The following is a 14,291-nucleotide window of genomic DNA, read 5'->3' on the forward strand; positions in this document are numbered from 1 at the left end:
GTCAAACCCCAACAATTTAGAGATCCATTTATTTTGCTCCTCACTCGTCAATCGTTGATCCACTAGAAACTTCAAACTTTTTTTATCGATATGAACAATGAAGTGCCTCCCTAGCAAATAATGCCTCCATTTTTGGATTGCCATGACCATGGCCATCAACTCTTTTTCATAAACAGATTTATTCTGAGCTTTGTCAAACAGAGTTTGACTCATGTAGGCTACTGGTTGTCATTCCTGCATCAACACCGCTCCAATCCCCTTCCTAGATGCATTTGTCTCCACCACAAAAATTCTGTCAAAATCTGGGACAGCAAGAACGGGCACTTGAGTCATAGCTTTTTTCAAATTCTCGAATGCCACTTGTGCATAATCATTCCATTGGAATTTATCTTTCTTTAATTGTTGAGTTAGGGGCCATGCTATTTTGCCATATCCTTTAACAAATTTTCTGTAATAACCTGTGAGGCCTAGGAAGCCTCTTAATCCCTTCACGTCTTTAGGGATTAGCCATTCCACCATGGCTTTTATCTTGGCAGGATTAGCAGCCACTCCTTGGCCTGAAATGACATGTCCTAGATATTCAATGCTTCCCCTCCCAAAAGAGCATTTCTTCTTGTTCACCATTAAGCCATGTTTTCTTAGAGAATTTAATACCGTTCTCACATGCTCATAATGACAACTCACTCTTGCTAAAAATGAGTATATCATCAAAGAAGACTAAAGCAAACTTTCGCAAATATGGATTCAACACCTGATTCATGAGAGCTTGAAATGTAGAGGCGACATTAGTGAGTCCAAATGGCATAACAAAAAACTCATAATGTCCTTCATGCGTTCTAAAGGCTGTCTTAGGGATATCTTCCTCCTTCATGCAGGTTTAAGATCTAGCTTAGAAAAAACTTGAGCTCCTCGCAATTCATCTAGAAGTTCATCTATGACGGGTATTGGAAACTTGTCTGGTACAGTAAGTTTGTTTAAGGCACGATAATCAACACAAAATTGTCACCCCCCCACTTTCTTCTTTACTAAGATAATTAGGCTGCTGTAAGGGCTATTGCTAGGCCTTATAATTCCTGTAATCATCATTTCCTTTACAAATTTCTCAATTTCATTCTTTTGGTAGAAGGGGTACCTATAAGGCCGTATATTTTGGATACTTACACCCTCCTTGAGGTTAATAGCATGGTCACAGGTCCTCTTAGGGGGTTAAGTCTGTAGGCTCTTTGAACAAATCATCAAATTCCTCCAAGACAACAACCAAATTAGGACTGAGAGGATTAACTTCCTTTGCATCTATTATCAATAGTGCTTGATAAGATAGTAGGTATCCATCTCCTTCATTATTGAGGGCCTTCATCAATGCTCTCCAGGAAGCTTGGGATTTACAAAAGGCAGGATCCCCCTTCAATATTTTCTTCTCTCCCCTTATTCCCCAACTTAACACCAGATTTCAAAAATTAGCTTTCACATTACCCAAACTTGCCAACCACTCCATTCCTAACACCAAATCAGTCCCTCCCAACTCCATAAGAAAGAAATGTTGCACAATAGGAACTCCTTGAACCACCACTTCCAACTGTTTGCATAATCCTCGGTTCACCACCTTGTCCCCTGTTCCCACTTCCACCTCAAACGGAGTAGTATCGCTTACTTCCAAATTGAGATGCTTAACTAACCCTTTTGATATAAAGTTAGTTAAAGCTCCACAATCCACTAGAATTAACACCTCTGCACCTCCTATCTTTTCATCACCTTGAAGGATCGATTAGAAGTCAACCCTTCCTTGCTTTTCAATGATATCTGTAGAACCTTAACAGTGAAAGTATCCAATGTTTCCTCCTCTCCCCCACTATCCTCCGTCTCTTCCCCTTGAGAGTCTTCCAATAATACAAATTGAAAGTGTTTCAATTTGCAAATATGGTCCCTTCCCCATGTTTCACCACATTTAAAGCATAACTCCTTCCTACTCCTTTCTCTCAATTCAGCTTGAGAGAGTCTTCCTCAACTCATTGTCTTCTTCTCAACCAGCTCACTCTCATTCACTTTACTGCTTATCCCCTCAGTATTTCCACCCTTCTCCCATCTAGTGAACCCTTTCGCCTGTTTTATAGGTGGTTTGTCACCGACCTTCTTCTCTGAGCCCATCAACCCAACCTTGCGTAAGGCATTATTCTTTTCTTCTAACAATAAAGCTCGGTCCATCAACTCGTAATGTGCCTGTGGTGTAGATTTTCAATTCAGCTTGGATCTCTTCCTTCAACCTATTGATGAAAATTCCCTTCAACATAATCCTTTCCTCCTTTTTCAATGGAGCTGATTCACGTTCAAATATTTCTTTGTACTTCATTACGGAACTAGTTTGCTTAATACTCAGCAACGGACCAAACGGGTTTTGGACCAACCCTGGTTGGAAGCGTCGAATCAACACTCCCTTAAATTCCTCCCAGTTGAGCTCCTTACTCTGTTCTTCCCACCATTGATACCAACTCAGGGCTTTATCCTCCAATGCGATTACCACTGTATCGAGCTTTTCTTCTTCACCCAGTTCAATTTGAAGTATCGTTCAACTCGAACGATCCATTCAAGCGTCATCACCACGGAAGATGGGTATCATGAGTTTCCGTCCTCCGAAATCCCTCGACGACTCGCCACTACTACTTCGTACTGTCGAACGCGAGCTGTCGTCACGCTCCAAATCACCATCGTTCTCATCGTGCACCTTCCTTTGTATGTGCGAACGTCGTGTGTGAGGTCGGCCATTATTTGACCTGTTACGAGCGATGATCAGGTTTCTTAACTCTGCGAGTTGTTGTTCAAGGCCATCAATGCGCTTCTCCATCGCGTTTCGTGTAATGACCATGCACTCCTAGAAACAAGTGGCTCTAGATACCAATTGATAAATAACCACAAAGAAATGAAGAGATGAAAAGGAAATACTGATTGTATTATTGAATTCAAAAATAATTGTTTGAGGATGACCCTCTTTCCATGGCCCTCATTCTACTATCTCGTTCTCCCTGCCCAAAAGAAACCAGCCCCCCTTTCCTCCCACGGAAAACCCTCACTTCTTTCTTTCGTAAACCTTTTAGGTTTTCCTAATATGCCCCCTATGTTTTTCACGGTGCTTCTTTATGCTTTTGTCACTTAAAAAAAGGCAGCTTACATGTACTTCTTAAACGTAAGGAATGAATTCAATGAAAATTGTTTTTGTTTATTGTTTACTTTGAATCGATGGAAATGATAGAAGGCAGGTTTGCACTTATTTCCTCTTGGATTGAGAGATTGCTTTTTCAGTGTTTTATGATGTTTTTTCACTTTAAAAAGGCAGAAGTTCTTTACCAATTCAGCCATACGTGTACATAATTAACAATTAACAAGATGAATCAAAGTCATCATAATTGTTTTTGTTAATTGTTGTGGTTAAATTAGTGAAAATTCGATATCTTGGGTTACCATATATTTCCCCTAGGGTTGACACATGATTTTCATATTGCTTTTTTATGGTTGTCGCTTAAAAAAATGTTTATCTATTCAATCTTACATGTACTTATTTAACGCAAGAAATGAATTTCATGATAACTGTTTATGTTAAGTGTTTACTTTGAATCAGTGCAAATGATAGAATACAATTTAACACTTATTTTCCCTGGGGTTGACAAGTGATTTTTCCAATGCTTGTATATGCTTGTCACTTTAAAAAAAATTGTTTACTTATTCAACGTAACTTAACGCAAGAAATGAATTTCATGACAACTGTTTGTGTTAATTGTTTACTTCAAATAAGTGCAAATGATAGAATGCAGATTAGCACTTATTTCAGCTGCTGTTGGCATATGATTTTCATAGTGTTTCTATATGCTTGTCACTTTAAGAAAAAAATAATTGTTTACCTATTCAACCATACATGTACTTATTTAATGCAAGAAATGAATTTAATGACAACGGTTTCATTTAATTGTTTACTTGAATTTAGAGTAAATATACAATGCAGGTTAGCACTTATTACCCATGGGGTTGACCAATGGTTTTCACAATGCTTCTTTATTCTTTTGTCACTTCAACATGGCATAAATTGTTTACCTATTCAACCTTACATGAACTTCTTTAATGCAAGGAATTAATTTTATGAAAACTCTTTTTGTTAATTCTTTACTTTGAATCAGTGCAAATGATAGAAGGCAAATTAACACTTATTTCCCCTCGGATTGAAGGATGATTTTGGTAGTGCTATTTTATGCTTTTGTGACTTTAAAAAGGTAGAAGTTGTTTAGATATTGAACCTTACAAGTACTTATTTAACGCAAAAAATTAAACTTATGAAAAATGTTATCATTAAAACCGTTGTTGTCAATTCTTTAGGTTGAATAAGTGAATATCACATTACTTGAGTTAACACTTATTTCCCCAGGGGTTGACAGATGGTTTCTCATGCTGCATTTTATGAATTGTATCAGTTGAAGAACTAACAACTAATGTACCTATTCAAGGTCACATATACGGTATTACAATGATGACACTGGCATAAAAAACTTGAATGCACCAATTTGCTTTCAACAACAATTAAAGTTTCCATAATATTATCAAGACGATCATGGTAGCAGGGGGCCATGGCCCCCCGAAAAATTTTGATTTTTTTTTATAATAGATATTTTTATTTTTTTATAGATATTAGATATTTTAATTTTTTTATTATAGATATTAAATCAAATATTTTATTTCTTTTATAAACATAATAACTAATGCTAATAAATAATAAAAATAAAATAAAATATAATAAAAATAAAGATTAAAAAGATTTATCAAGATATTTTTTATTATTTGTTTTCATTATAGTTTGTGTTTCTCATAAATTGTTCTCATATTTCATTCTCATCTATTTTCTTTTGTTTCTAAAGAAAAAAAAGATCTATTATTTTTGCTCTTATTTCTCCTTTGTTCTCTTTCATTCTTGAGGAAGAAAAGAAAAAGATAATTCTTTCGTCTCACTTTATGGTGAAATAGGTTCAATAATTTATTTAATGAACCTCTTTTATATTGTTTTTATTTTATTTTATGAACATAGAAAAAAAAGTATTGTGCTGTGTGTTTTTTATAACCATATTTTAATTGTGGTTCCATTATACGTACATGCCTTGAGTTTCTTACAAATTTTTCTCATCTTCCATTCTTACCTATTTTCTTTTGTTTCTGAAGAAAAAAAGACCAATTATTTTTGCTCTCATCTCTCAACTGTTTTCTTCCATTCTCGAAGAAATAAAGAAGGTAATTGAAATGCAACTTGAAAACTATCCTTATTCTAAGGAAAAACATCCAAGGAGATTTCAATCTAATTGGTTTAAAATGTTTCCTTCTTGGCTAGAGTATTCCCCGACTAATGATGGAGCTTATTGTTTGGCATGTTATCTATTTAGTTCAAAGCCAGATGGTCGTTTTGGGTCAGATGTGTTTACTGAACAAGGTTTTAGATCATGGAAAAAGGTTAATGTAGGAAAAAGATGTGCATTTCTCAACCACATTGGAGATAGTCATTACTCACCGCATAACAATGCAATGAAAGCTTGTGAAGACTTGTTGAATCAATCTATGCACATTAATAACATTATAAATATTCAAAGTTGATAACAAGTCTGCAAGAACCATTTATGGCTCAAAACCTCTATTGACACAATTATTCTATTAATAACATTTCAAGCTTATGCATTTAGAGGCCACGAGGAAACACCAGAGTCAATTAATAGAGGCAACTTTCTTGAAATGATTAAACTTCTAGCATCATATAATGATAAAGTGGCACAACTTGTGTTGGAAAATTCTCCGTATAATGCTAAGTATACTTCTCATCATATTCAGAAAAAAATCTTGCACATTTTCTCTAGAAAAGTAAGAAGTCACATTCGAGAAGAAATTGGAGATTCTAAATTTTGCATAATTGTTGATGAAGCACGTGATGAATTTAAGAAAGAGCAAATGGCTATTGTTTTGAGATTTGTAGATAAGGATGGTAATATAAAAAAACAATTTTTTTATATTGTGCATGTTAAAGATACAACAACTGCCACTTTAAAAAAAGAATTGAGTGTCGTTCTCTCTAGGCATAATCTTGATGTTTGCAATATCCGCGGTCAAGGGTATGATGGTGCTAGTAATATGAGGGGAGAATGGAATGGATTGCAAGCATTATTTCTCAATGATAATCCTTATGCTTATTATGTGAATTGTTTTGCTCATAGACTACAACTTGCTTTAGTGGCTGCTTCAAGAGAGGTCATTCCAGTTCATCAATTTTTTTCAAATTTGTCTTTTATCGTAAATGTTGTGTGTTCCTCTAGTAAACATCATGATGAGTTAGAAGTTGTTGAATTAAATGGAATAACTCAATTATTAAAAATGGGTAAACTTGAAACTGGTAAAGGAAAAAATCAAATTGACACTTTAAAATGAGTTGCTGATACTCGTTGGATCTCGCATTTTTATTCCATTTGTAGTATGATGAAGCTATATAATGCATCTTGTTTAGTTCTTCAAAAAATTATTGTTGATGGATCAACTTATTCTCAAATGGATGATGTTGATGCTGCATTTAATATGTTGTCTTCATTTGAGTTCATATTAATTTTACACATGATGAAAGAGATTATGGGAATTACTAACGGTCTTTGCCAAGCTTTGCAGAAACAATCTCAAGATATACTGAATTCTATGCAATTAGTTTGTTATACTAAAATTTTGATTCAAAAGTTGAGGGAGGATGGTTGGCAAAATCTATTAAAATGTGTGGTATTCTTGTATGAACAACATGACATTGATATTCCTGATTTTAATTCTACTTATGTTGCACGTCATGGTCGTTCTCGACATCAAAAAGATCATTTCACTATGGAACATCATTTTAGGGTAAATATATTTCTTATTATAGTGGACAAGCAGTTGCAAGAATTAAATGATAGGTTTAATGAGCAAACAATGGAAATTTTAACTCTAAGCAATGCTTTAGTTCCTAAAGATGCTTATAAAGCTCTTAACATTGAGGACATATGCATTCTTGAGAACAAATATTATCCTTTAGATTTTAGTGAGCAAGAGAAGATTAATTTAAAATTTCAACTTCAACATTTTATTATTGATGCTCCTAACCATCCAAATTTGAAGTATTTATCAACCATGCTTGAATTATGTCAATCTTTGGCAAGAACAGGAAAGTCAAGGACATTCTACTTGATTGATCGTTTAATTTGTCTTATTTTAACTCTTCTTGTCTCTACAACTACAATAAAAAGATCATTTTCTGTAATGAAGATTATCAAAACAAGATTGCAGAATAAAATGGAAGATGAATTTCTTGCCGACAATATGATTATTTACATTGAAAAAGAAATAGTTGAAACTTTTAGTTATGATTCAATTATTGATGAGTTCAGCGATCTAAAGGAACGAAGGGCAAACTTTTAGATATGTGTGATTTCTTTTTTAGTTATCGTTATACTAAGTTATTATTCATCTTTATTGTATTAGTGACAATAATTAAATGTATAAATTTTGGATGTATTATTTTGGCTCCCACAACAATGTTGGTCAAGATCCGCCACAGGCGACAATGCCATCTTGTGCAGTTGTTGAGCCACCTGAAAATCACCTGGTTGCATGTGCCAACAATGCAAGTGTCATCTAATGCATCATGCCAAAATAAACTAATGAGGATATGCCATAATATAATAATGTTTTTTAAGAATATAAGATTAAAATCGAAACATATGAATATGTTTGGGAACTTGCCAAAACTAGATTCAAAAAAAAAAAGGTTTAGGGATTTCTAAACTTACGGGGTATGGGAACCTGTAGTAGGGTTTGATACTCGGGTTTCAAGAACTACATTGACTTTCAACAAGGTCGGATCCAAGTATAACGCTTTAATACTTGTGGATAGTTGAAGAAGAAAACTAATTCAAATCATTCACGTCAGGATCCACCAATGGCGGTTCAATAACTTTACGAGGTTGAAGAGAAACACAACTTCAAGAAGAACATATTCGACTAAGAAGACGACTGAAGAAGAAGAAGGTCGATGAAGACGCTTTGGGTTTCTAAAACGCGCATCAGGTCAAACCTCCTTATTCTTTCAAACCCTTTCTTTTTTGTCTCTTCCAAATGAAATGGAAACGTGTAAAATCATTATCCTTTCTTTTATGCATGCAAGAATCACATGTTGTGACAGAAGTATTCAAATTTGGTATGTTTGTATATCATTATCCTTTCTTTTATGCATGCAAGAATCACGTGTTGGCAAGGTGGGAGCAAATCAATAGTTTAAATTTTGGTTCCAAATGGAATGCATGGTGCAATGTCCACTTTTCACTAGTCCAATAGAGTAACTATAGGGTAAATTGATTGGGCACATAAAAGTGTGTGGGTTTCTTCTTTAACTTTTTCGTGCATGCATAAGTTTCTTGGTTCTTTGTATCTTAATGTGTTAAGTGGCTTTTGGTCTTTGATGAGTCAACATGTGAATTATGGCAACCTCATGCAAGGTCTTCTATTTTTCTCATAGTCATTGGTCCTATTGGTTACTTTACATTGTGTTTGAATGAAATATTTCAACAATGCTGAGAAATTAAAATGCATTGTATTTGAATTGCTTGCAATTAAATTCTATTCATTTTATAAATAACTTGTTTGGAAAAGAAATTAAAATACCTTACATTTAAATTTCTTATTTGAATAAAACAAGAAATTTGGACGGTTGAGACGACCCGATTTGTCGTTAGAATATTTAATAATATATTTTAGAAAATAATGTATTTTTCATGTTTAAGAAGGTTGGCCCTAGCCTTGGCCTATAGGACTTTTGTGAGGATTTTGGCCTTGTGGGCTTCTTAATGTGGAACTTTTTGGCACTTTGGGTTTTTTTGGTCCGAGCCCACGTGGGTCAGGGTCAAGTCCTATGGACTATGCCAAATTGACAACTCTACCAAAGTGTGAGGTTGAACGAGAAAAATTTCAAATTCCACCTATTTTGAATATATTTGAATTTTTACTAATTTAGTTAATTGAAATACTTTAAAAAAAATGTTTGCATTTTAAATGCTTTTTAAATTTCTATCTAAACAAAGCATTTTATTACCGAAAAATTTAAATTCTTAAAAAAATGAATTGCTTCATTAAAATACTCTTTCCAAACTTACCATTAAGGTGCATCTAAGTTTTTTTCTCCCATTTAAATTCCCTTTAGTTGTTTTAAGGTGCAGCTACGTTTTTCACAATGTGTTAAAACCCTTAATGTTGGGACCCACGGTAGTATAGTTGGTTTTGTCTTGTGATGATGCTTAGGAAAGAACCCAATGGGTAACGTACTGGCGGACAATAGAAAAGACTAAGGGGGCATGCCTCCTAATTTTTTTTATATTTATATAATTTTAAATATATTTTTTAAAAATTAAATATTTTTAATATGTCTTATATATTTAATATTTAAAAAATATTATATATCTATTTTTATATATAAAGAATTTTTGTTATTGTCAATATTTATATTTCAATTTTACATTTTAGATATTTTTTAAATAAAAATAATTATTTTATTAATATTATTTTTTAAGTGATTATTTTCTTAATTTAACATTTTTTAATTATTGACTATTTTTTTAAAATTAATCCATGAAAATTATTATTATAAAACTATAAAAATTATTTATATTTAATTCTATAATTATAATAATAACAATAATTATAATTTTATTTTTCTAATTATGATGAAAAAAAAGGTAAATACAATATTTTTATTAGTTTAAATAAAAAAATTAGAATTACTCTTTTGGTTCATGTTTTCATTCAAAAATATCAAGTTGGTCTTTTAGGTGTTTTTTAGTATCAATTTAGTCTTAATTTTTGAAAAAATGGTGCAATTTGGTCATTTTTTGTTAAATTTTTTTAATCAGACCAATGTTTTTTCATCAAAATTGAAATTGTGAATAAGAATGGTTTACTTTGTCAATGTAATTGTTCGCTTGTTCCACTCCGAAAAATTTAACGAAAAGTATCAAAATGTATCAATTTTTAAAAATCAAGATCAAATTGAGACTAAAAAACTAGAGAATCAATTTGACATTTTTGAACGAAAAAATAGACCACAAAAGTAATTCAACCAAAATTTTGATACCCCAAAATATTGGTTGAAGATCCGATACTTACGTGCATTTTTTTTTTTACACTTTTAGTATCTCTTTTCATCTTGTTTGGTATTGGGGAGGGTCCTACGGGTTTCACACCAATATATGAATTTTGGTTGCCGTATTTAAGTTTCGCATTGTGCCCCTTTTCTTCCAACTTATCATAAAGATTGTTATTTAAGTACAATACTAATAATTTATATGTATTAAATCTTAAATTGTCCGGTTGGACAGTTTAAGAAGATTAGTCATTTTTTAATAGTTTATTAGTACATATATATATATATATATATATATATATACATATCTTAAAATTCATGAATATTTGTCAACTGTGTTTTATATTGATCTTCAAGTGCATATTTGATTGTGGTTGACAATCACTTTCATTTTTGTGTATCCTGAAGACCAATGTGAAATGTTGGAAAAATTTCGTGAAATATAAGACATATTTTTTAAAAGTAATAGGTACCAATAAAATAAAGAAAATGAATTTTCTTGAATGGGATATGGTCACACCTTGATTACACAAGCGGTGTGAGCATTCATTCAAATATTACTGAAATTGTTCACGCAATTTCAGTATATATACGTATGGATCGAGATTGGAGTATAAGAACGAAGTAGAATAATTTATACAATTGCGCAACGTTATGAGTGTAGAAGTAATGATGAGGTGAAGTTTAGTTGTCCTTGTGTCAACTGTTTGAATGAGAGAAAGTTGAATGCAACTCAAGTTAGGAAACATCTTATTTGTGATGGTTTCCTTAGAAGTTATACAATATGGACATGGCACAGTGTATTAATAAACTTTCCAATTGTTTCCCGAACTAAACATGTTGTCGATTCCACCATGGAAGAGCGACAGGAAGAGCGAGTGGAAGAAGACAATATGATAAGAGATGTTGGCACAAAAGCTTTTGCACAAGCACATGTGTATGAGACAATGTCTGTTAATGCGGAAACTCCGTTGTATGTCAGTCCAACTAAGTTAATGCGGATAAATGTTTTACAGAATTGCTCCTGCTCTTGAATGAAATGCTTCTCGAGGGAAATACTTTACCCACTCGAAATTATGACGCCAAGAAGATTCTTTGTCTGATGAGTATAAAGTATAAAAGGATACATGTATGTCCTAATGATTGCATATTATGGTGCTGGATTAGGAGTCGGCATATGCCAATTTTTTGGTTCCTCCTTTCTCGTCAGTCCTCATGTAGACATAGTGCTGATTATGAAGAATGACTGAGGGAAAGAATCACAAGGATGGTGAAAGAACAACTTATGCGCCAATTTGAGAATTATGGCATCCGTCTGCCATTGGATCCTCCACCAGAACTAGACCCATTTGTGCCTCCCATGGGTAAATATTTTTTCTATAAGTTATGAATTGAATAAATGATATTTAATAAAATAATTGAATAACATTAATAAATCATTGACTTTAACATGTAGAAGCAGAAAAGGGAGTTGTTCTGCTCCACCCATACTAGGAGATAAGATGGACGACACTCATCCATGTCAGCTATATATTTGGGATGGTACAGGTAAGACACTAGTGGCTCGTGGAAAAGTATTTGAGGTAGCCACAATTCTTCATGGCATGGACTTATTAGAGGATGAGGTTAAGGTCACGGTAAATGAGATCCTCGTGCCTTTTTCTTTAGTTCCTGTGCCAACAAATGAGGTATGTAAGACCCGCGAAATTTAATTAATTAAATGAATAATTAATTAATAAATGCGAGTAGTGGGAGCCTTTATGACATTTAATGTAAACTTGTATGATGTGGAAAAGTACTAGCTCAAGTGGTTGAGAGTACTTGGTAATGTTAAGAGGACTTAGGTTCGAGTCTTATGTATGCTAAATTGTGTTTTATTTAATTGATAATTATTTTAATAATGTGCTAGATTATGATGAGGGATAATAAAATCCTAGATTTATAGGAATTATCATGAAACATGATTTTGTTGAATGGTTGTGCATTGATTTGATATTGGATGGTTGTGTGTTTGAACCTTGGTAGACACGAATTAAGTTTTATTTTTGCTAAAATTAATTTTGGCATGAATGAGGGATTGGAAACCCTAGCCGTCACAAAGGGGAATTGGAAGGGACTGAGTGAATCAACTGTTTATGGCATTTGATGGCCATTAACGTCACTCTTAATGCCATTTTCATTTTGGAAGTAATTAGGCCTAATTAAGTGAATTTAAGGAGAGAGAAAGAGAGAGAGAGGAGAACTTAGATTGAAAAGACTAGGCAACCTGAGCAATCAACTGGAAATTTTAGAGAGCATTGGAACTACAAAATAGAGGAGGGTGGAGAGTTGAATTGAGGAAACACTAGGAGGCCATTGTGGATCAAGGAAGAAGCCAAGAACCATCAACTTTTAAGCAAGGAAACCAGGTTAGGGGAGATGTAGCTCGTTTTTACCTTGCCAGTTATGAACTTCGTGCTATGATATATGATGTATGATGTTTTGCTCCTATCCATCTATTAAATTCTCGGGTTTCAGGAAATTTTTAGAAACTGCCTGGCGGGCCTTCAATCAGTGTTCCACTAATCAATCCACGGAGGATTGTCTCAGAAATGCAGTGAAAACTCAAAAGTAGACTAATTCTCTCTCGTTCTCACACGAAAACTCACAACACTCACGGTGTTTGGGGAAACCGACGAGATGAAACCTCATCTAGGGTTTAAGGTTGAGCTAAGACGAAAGGGGATAAATCTCACTATATTCATCAAAGTTACTTAATACAAAGATTGACCTGCCTTTATAGACGAAGAAGTAGTCGTTATCGAAAAAGGAAACCTAATATGGGTCATGGATAGATCTAACAGATCCTAACGGTTAACGAAAGGGGGCCCTATCAACTAACGGATGAAACACGATGGTGAAGAGAACACAAGCTATGTGCGTGAATGAGCACACTCGAACCCTAAGTAATGGGAGGAGAAACGCGTGAAGACGTGACGATGTGATGCATGACAAGAGGAGGAAACCCTAGCAACTAGTGAACCACGTGTGATGAAGAAACCTAGCAGAGAAAAAGACATCTTCTTGTGAGACGCTACACTCTTAACGTGCGTGGGCTGCATAATGAATTGTAAGCCCATAAAGAGGAGCACTAAATGATGCACTGTTGGCTGAAAGTGGGCTGATTCAATTTGATGGCCTTACCAGCTGAAGTCTGCTACTGGATACAAAGGGGTGCACACAGAAGGCGTAATTGGGTTGCTGGCAAAGGTCTGAATAACACGTTAGAGGGTGTTGTCTTGGATGGCCACAGTTGGGCTGGTGGAAAGATTAGTGGCCCAAACAGATATAAGGAAAAGAATAAAACACTTCTAATCATGGGCCAGAATACAAACCCATGGAATTTGCTAGTTACACCACACATTATTAAACCTTTACATTTAACTAGAAAGACATGTAAAGATAAATGGCCCTGATCATTAGCCAAGCTGAAAAGCCCGGTATGGTGATATTCATCATATTGCGCCTGGCGTTGAGGGTCATCCCGCCAGGCGATAACTACACTTGTAGTGGCTCTGCAATAGGGGTTAAACATGTGGTATTCCTTGAGTTGTGGCTCAGGATTGGGGTTAAACATGTGGTATTCCTTGAGTTGTGGCTCAGAATAACATCTCTTGAGTTGTGGCTTAGGATGGCGGCCGAACACAAGGAACCCTTGAGTTGTGGCTCGGGTTGACGAGTGTTACCAGTCTGAGTGTGCGAGTTGTGGCTCTTATGGACGTGCCTAAAAGATTGCCCTCCTCAATAATAGCCGACGAGTTTGGTAGTTTTGGGACATTACGAACTATGTACGTATTCAGAACTTCACTTGGCATTATGGAGTATGGTTTGTAGCATGTTTCCCACACGTCTTCTACAAGTTGTGGCTCTTATGGACGTGCCCAAAAGATTGCCCTCCTCAATAATAGCCGACGAGTTTGGTAGTTTTGGGACATTATGAACTATGTACGTATTCAGAACTTCACTTGGCGTTATGGAGTATGGTTTGTAGCATGTTTCCCACACGTCTTCTACAAGTTGTGGCTTGTAGGTGTGGCAGCAAGTGTATCTTGAGGTATGCATCAAAAGAGGTAGAACATGGATAACATTG

The 14,291-nt window shown here is 34.5% G+C and overlaps 1 protein-coding gene across 1 annotated transcript; it reads right to left on the reverse strand.

The window, feature by feature from the left end:
* Positions 1-228: 228 nt before the first annotated feature.
* On the reverse strand, positions 229-624 carry LOC114165325 (uncharacterized mitochondrial protein AtMg00860-like). Its single transcript, XM_028049973.1, has one exon. It carries the CDS (start codon positions 622-624, stop codon positions 229-231), a length of 396 nt encoding a protein of 131 aa, XP_027905774.1.
* Between the last annotated feature and the right edge of the window lie 13,667 nt (positions 625-14,291).

The sequence above is a fragment of the Vigna unguiculata genome, chromosome 10 (assembly GCF_004118075.2).
Source record: "Vigna unguiculata cultivar IT97K-499-35 chromosome 10, ASM411807v1, whole genome shotgun sequence".
Classification (NCBI taxonomy): domain Eukaryota; kingdom Viridiplantae; phylum Streptophyta; class Magnoliopsida; order Fabales; family Fabaceae; genus Vigna; species Vigna unguiculata.